This window comes from Halyomorpha halys, unplaced genomic scaffold (assembly GCF_000696795.3).
Source record: "Halyomorpha halys isolate HHAL.00 unplaced genomic scaffold, Hhal_1.1 Scaffold6120.1, whole genome shotgun sequence".
NCBI lineage: Eukaryota > Metazoa > Arthropoda > Insecta > Hemiptera > Pentatomidae > Halyomorpha > Halyomorpha halys.
In genome coordinates, this window is record NW_027111651.1 from 1 (window position 1) to 5,988 (window position 5,988).

Consider the following 5,988-nt stretch of genomic DNA (forward strand, 5'->3'; position numbering starts at 1 on the left):
TAATGTTAGTTACCACTATAAACAAAATAAATATAATAATCAATTTATTAACTCATTAATCCAATGTGTAAATAACGCAATTTATATAAATTTACGTCAAACTTTTAATTTTATTCAATTAATCTATACACATCTCTAAATCCATCAATTGCAAAGCATTCCCGTATATGAGTGATAATAGACATCTGTATGTGTAATGGTTTTTGAGATATAGATTTTTCAAAATAAATTCACTAACTGCTGATCTTTCAGTATGTTCCATACAATATTTTTATGAAATGTTGCTTTTTAAAAAGCTATATCTCGGGAACTATTCAACATAAATAGCTCTACTTTAAATTATGCTCTCTTACATTTTCTATTGTTGTTGGTAGTAGTAAAGATATAGAAATCCGAATAAAAAAATTAATTATGTTTAAGGTTTTGAACAGCCACCATTTTTTATTCCCCCTACCTATACTTGGCAGACTCATCAATTTTGACTAGTAATTATACCTAGTATTTAATTAAGTAATAAAAAATGGGGTTGAAATAACTGCCTTTTTCTCCTCTTTGGCTTTTGTAATAATAAGGACGATATATTTTTATGGTCACCCTTGGACGATCTCTTCATGTTTCCTATTGTATCACGTATATCTTTTACTTTACCACAATTCTCATTATTTTATTTTATATCTTCGGTTCTAATCTGCTTAATGAGAACCCGTTTGCCCTTTGTACAATTTATAGAGCTCTTCACCACTCCCAAGTTTCATATTGATTGGTTGATGAGTCGTGTTGTAATTATTTATATATTTGTACCATATGTTTTTGTCATATGATGTTATTTACCACTATAATCAAAATAAATATAATAATTAATTTATTAATTCAATGTCTAGATAACGAAATATACAAATGTACGTCAAACTTTCAATTTTAATCAGTTAATCTACATGCTTCTATAAATCCATCAACTGCAAAGCATTCCCGTGTCAGCTAGTTTCTAAAAATTCTCAGATTTGTAAAATTATATTAATATTTATTTAGTATCATTTACTAACTTTTTAGGTTCTTGTTGTACTCTTTGGTTTCAAGTTTGTTAACTGTGATTTTTATCTTTTATGATTGTCTTATTTTATATCTTTATATTTTATATAGGTTATAATCTAACCGAGGTGTAGATTGGTTGAGTCGTGTTGAAGTTATTTTTATTTTTTTTACAAAATATCTTTATTATATAATGTTATTTACCATTATAAATTAAATAGGCATAATAAGCATTTAATTTAATTATTAATCCAATGAGTAAGTAACTAAATATATTAATTTCTTTTAAACTTTCAATTAATCTATCTAAATCTATACAAATTCTCAGTCTTACAATATTATATTTATGTTCTTTTAGTATTATTTGTTATCTTCTGAATTTCTTGTAATCTTTGGTTTAACTTTTTTTTCACCATCATATGATTGTTATCACTGTTTTTTTCCCTGGCCTGATGAAGAACTGAAATTCAGCCCGGAACGTCAATTAATATAAGTTTTACATATTTGTAATTATTATTACTGACTGCATCTCTGAACATTTTTTCCTCAAAAATTTCCATAAAAGTATTCTGGAAATTTCTATCCGTCATTTCATTTCAAAATGGTTGCCGATGATTGGATGTTAAATATGCCCTTATGTCGGCCCTTTATAGGCCTCAGTGGTTCTAAAAACATAGTCAATCTAAAAATGGCCAATAATAAAACGTGTTATGGTTATGGTTATCACCAACCTAGCAAACCAACATTTTCTATTCAAATCTGCAAAATTGCAATAACTACTAAAAGAAAAGTATCGACCACAATTAATCCCGTTAATAGTCGACGAACTTTTAAAGGTATTATGCAATAATGGCAAATTCGGCGGTGGAGGGGGGCGACAAAGTTTGACAGAGCGCTCTACCGCCATCTCCCGCCACCACCAGCTTAGTATCAGTTATGTAACGTTCGGAGTAGGGTAGGTCCAGTCCTCGCTTAGCGGTCGATTTAGCGATGGAGAGTTCTTACGATGAAGATCTCAATGACAACGTATTTTTTCAGACGCTACGTACCGATTATGCAGAATTGTTCGAAAAAGCCACCGTTGAAGGTTGGATAATATGCGTTCCTAGGGCTGGTTCTATGCCTAAATTCGCTTTGTCATATAACGAATTCTTCAGTCATATATTAATTCCCAGTTTTGAACTGCCTGAAACACATTTCAGATCTTTGAACGATAAAGATGTACGAATTAATAATAGAGTTATATCTGTAGAAACTTCTGATTTTGCACTGCCATTTAGCATTCATATACTGTTCGAAGAGACTTTTTATACTGAAGACATGCTTAAATATAAAGTTTTATGTATTGAGACACCCATGTGTCTTTCTCCGGATTGCTACAAAGCAGAATCAGGTATTATAAATGTTAACACCCTGCGTGACTGTGTCGATTTGCTTTGGACTGAAAGCAGTAAAGAGGTTTTGGAAAAGATGGATGAACACATAAGCACTTTCCTCTCTACAAATGAAGATTTGGAAATTGAACCTCTTCAAAATCAGAAAGATCTTGTCGGAGAGCTTTATACTCAGTGCTTGCAAACCGCATTGAAGGATACGAGATTGAGGGACAAGACAGCAGTCAATAGGTACTTATTGGATAATGTTAAAGTAAGTGTAGAATCATATGTTCTTCATGGAGTGTATAAGAAACTTATTAAAGGAATCACTAGGTGCACTGCTGCAGAAGATGCTAGTTTTAACAAAATTGTCAGGAACTTAGCGGACATTCAACTTCGAGACCTAGATATAAATCAAGAGTTTCAAGATGTTATTCCTAAGGCACGTACAGAGCTTGTAAAAGTAGAAGGTTATAGCACAGTTCTAGGTAAAGTTGGGTGTATTAAAAGAACAGTTTCTGCAATTTCTAATCTAACTTTGTCAAATAATAAGTCCAATGTTGTAGCTACAGACGAGCTTATACCATTGTTAGTTTTCTTAGTTTTAAAAACTGGTTTACCGAATTGGCTTGCACACTTGACTTATATTAAAGAATTTAGCTTTTCTTCGAATGATTCACATTCTAATCAACATAGCTATTTAGTTACATCACTTGAGGCTGTAATAGAACACATTCGAAGTGGAATTGTGATAGGGCCTTCTGAACCTGAGAGCCAAATAGACTATGATTTGGAGGATAACGATGAAGAAGACATACTGAAAATGAAAAAGAGTTTAGGTATGACCCCATTGTCAAAGCTTTTTGAACTTGCTAAAACAGGTGATCACGAACATTTAGAGCTTGTATTGAACAAAGAAACTCATAAATTTGGTAGCTTGGACAATTTAAACCTTTGCCATCCATTGTGTTCTTGTGACAACTGTGAGCGTAAAATGAGTATTTATCTTTGTAACATGGCTCCAACTGTGAACTCTTGCGATGATAGAGGTCTTACAATCCTTCATATTGCTGCGATTTATGGCCAGCCTAAAGTTGTCGATGTGATTTTAAAGTATGAACCTAATATTAACAAATCTGATTATAAAGGTGCTACTCCTTTACATTATGCTTCGGCTCGAGGTCATCAGAACATTATTCTGTTATTGCTTCAATCTGGCGCTCGAATCGACCAACCTGATAACGAAGGTAACCTCCCTCTCCACTTAGCAGCTAATAATGGTCATGAAAACTGTGTTAAAGCCTTGTTATGTTATGCAGAATATATGAATTTGAAATTTGATATTAATTTTTCTAATAACCAAGGTGACACTGCATTGCACAATGCCGCTAGATGGGGATATGAAACTATTGTGTTTTTGTTACTAGAAAATGGGGCGATGGCTACGATTGAAAATAAACGTAAGTTAACACCCATTGACAACGCCCATAATATGGACATATCTTCACTGTTGGGAGTATCCATCATAAAAAAACTCAACATATCTAGTCCCAGTGAAAAAAGAACTAATGACGTTGTAGTTGCTGTAGCATCAAAAACACATCTTGATTTTGTCGATAATAATATTGATAATGATGTTCTGAGAAAGCAAGAATATCAGGGAATTATTCCTAATTCAACAAATGAGATAAAAAAAGTAGAGCGAGCTTTGCGAGCGATCACTTATGGAGATATAAGGTTAGCATGCTTCTTTTTAGGACTTGAACTAAATTCGCATAAAACAGCTGACAAATCTTGCCATCCCCTTTGCTCATGTAGAAACTCAGTCGACAATGACAGTCCCTTTGGTGATGGTAAAGTGGACCAACCTCTGAACATCAATGTATGCGATTCTGATGGAATGACTCCTCTTCATGTTGCTTGCCTTTATGGAAGAAATGAACTGGTTTCTCTTCTCTTAGAAGCTGGTGCGTTCATCAATGTTCAAACTAGACAGGCCAAAATGACACCGCTACATCTAGCCTGTCAGAAAAAACATTTTTATGCCGTAGAATCACTTTTATCAACCAAAAAATGTGACATTAACTTACTAGATGTTCAGGGAAATACAGCGTTACATTATGCTTGTCAAACATCGAATCTGAATATTGTCAAAAAAATACTCGAGTACAGACCAAATGTGAATTGTAGAAACAATAGAAATAAAACTCCTTTAGAAGTGGCCAAAGATTCTGTTTCCGTTTCAATTGTTAGCACACTTTCAGATTACCTTAGGAAATCTGCTTAATATTTTGTATTTTTTAAAAGTAAATTTTATTGGCTGTGATAACAATGTACCTTTCAAACTTTATTTAGATGTATATATTTTTTATTAATGTGATCTTCCTTAAATAGTATATATGCTACTAGAAGTTTTGTTAGACATTTTTTAGTATTTTTGTAACTATAACTACTTCATGAAATACTGCTTTTTAGAAGTATTTTTGTATTATTTTTTTATGTTATTTATGTAGGAAGTTTTTACAAAACTTCCTAAATCAATTTTTAAAATTACTCACCTTATCTTGTGAATTTGTTGTGATTTAAAAAAAAAAAATTAATTGTATTAATTTTGCATTTAAATCTTTTTTTCCTCTCTCCTATTATTTTAGATTGCATAATTGGATGAAACTTACTAGTTTAACTTAAAAAAAAATAAATTTTGTAAATATTAGCAATTATTTTTTTGTTTTATAATAAAAAAGGGTTGTAAGAAGAATAAAAGTTTTTTTATTCTTCTTATCTTGTTAAAAGAGTACTACACGAGATAAAAAAAGGTAACAAAAACTTCATTAAAGTGTGGAATAGAGTTAATTATTGACGACATTTTTTAAAAATGGAATCTTTTCACTTCATTTTTCTAAAACCACTAAGGTAAAAGAAAACTCAGAAATCAAAATTTTCATTAATTTACAAAAAGTAACAGAGAAATCGTAAAAAGAAATTTATTTTTTCTTCAAAAATCAATATGATCCAAATTCAACTTAATTACTTATGTTTAGAATCATTGAAAAAAATATATACTACATTAAAATTGATAGCTAAGTATCTCAATATTTAATTAAATGAAGTTTAATATTTTAGTTGACTTATGTTCAACAAATTCTTTCAATCAGTTGAAGTCAGTAGAGCAGTAAGTATTTTTATATTTCTTTTAAACCGTTGTATCTAAATTGACTTGTTTTTTTAATCTGTTTAGTTTAAAAAAAGTCTTTTGTTTTTCTTTAGTATTTTCTCTAGAATAAAAATTTAACCAATCTTTTTATTTAACACGTTGATGAGTTATCTCATAGTTCCTGTTATTGCCTTTGACGCCAACCTATGAGATAACTCGTACTTTGCTTAACTAACCAAACTTAAATTGGCTTCCTAGATTGAAATCTTGAAAAGTACTGTAGCAGTCAACGTGTTAAGTAAAAATATTTTTTTAAATGTATGCATTCATCCAAAAACATTTAAATTAAAGTGAGTTTAATTGATGGGGGATTGGCTTTTATCTGGGACTGAAACAAACTTAATTTTATTATATTAAAAAAAAATAATA

The 5,988-nt window shown here is 30.8% G+C and overlaps 1 protein-coding gene across 1 annotated transcript; it reads left to right on the forward strand.

The window, feature by feature from the left end:
* The first annotated feature begins 1,939 nt into the window (after window positions 1–1,939).
* Window positions 1,940–4,990, forward strand: LOC106691970 (ankyrin repeat domain-containing protein 27). The gene has a single exon (XM_014437873.3). The coding sequence runs from the start codon at window positions 2,020–2,022 to the stop codon at window positions 4,690–4,692; it is 2,673 nt and encodes an 890-aa protein (XP_014293359.1). The 5' UTR covers window positions 1,940–2,019; the 3' UTR covers window positions 4,693–4,990.
* The last annotated feature ends 998 nt before the right edge of the window (window positions 4,991–5,988 follow it).

Bases quoted from the DNA above. Each gene is read 5' to 3' on its own strand.
- LOC106691970 (XM_014437873.3), top strand. From the start codon at position 2,020: ATGGAGAGTTCTTACGATGAAGATCTCAATGACAACGTATTTTTTCAG.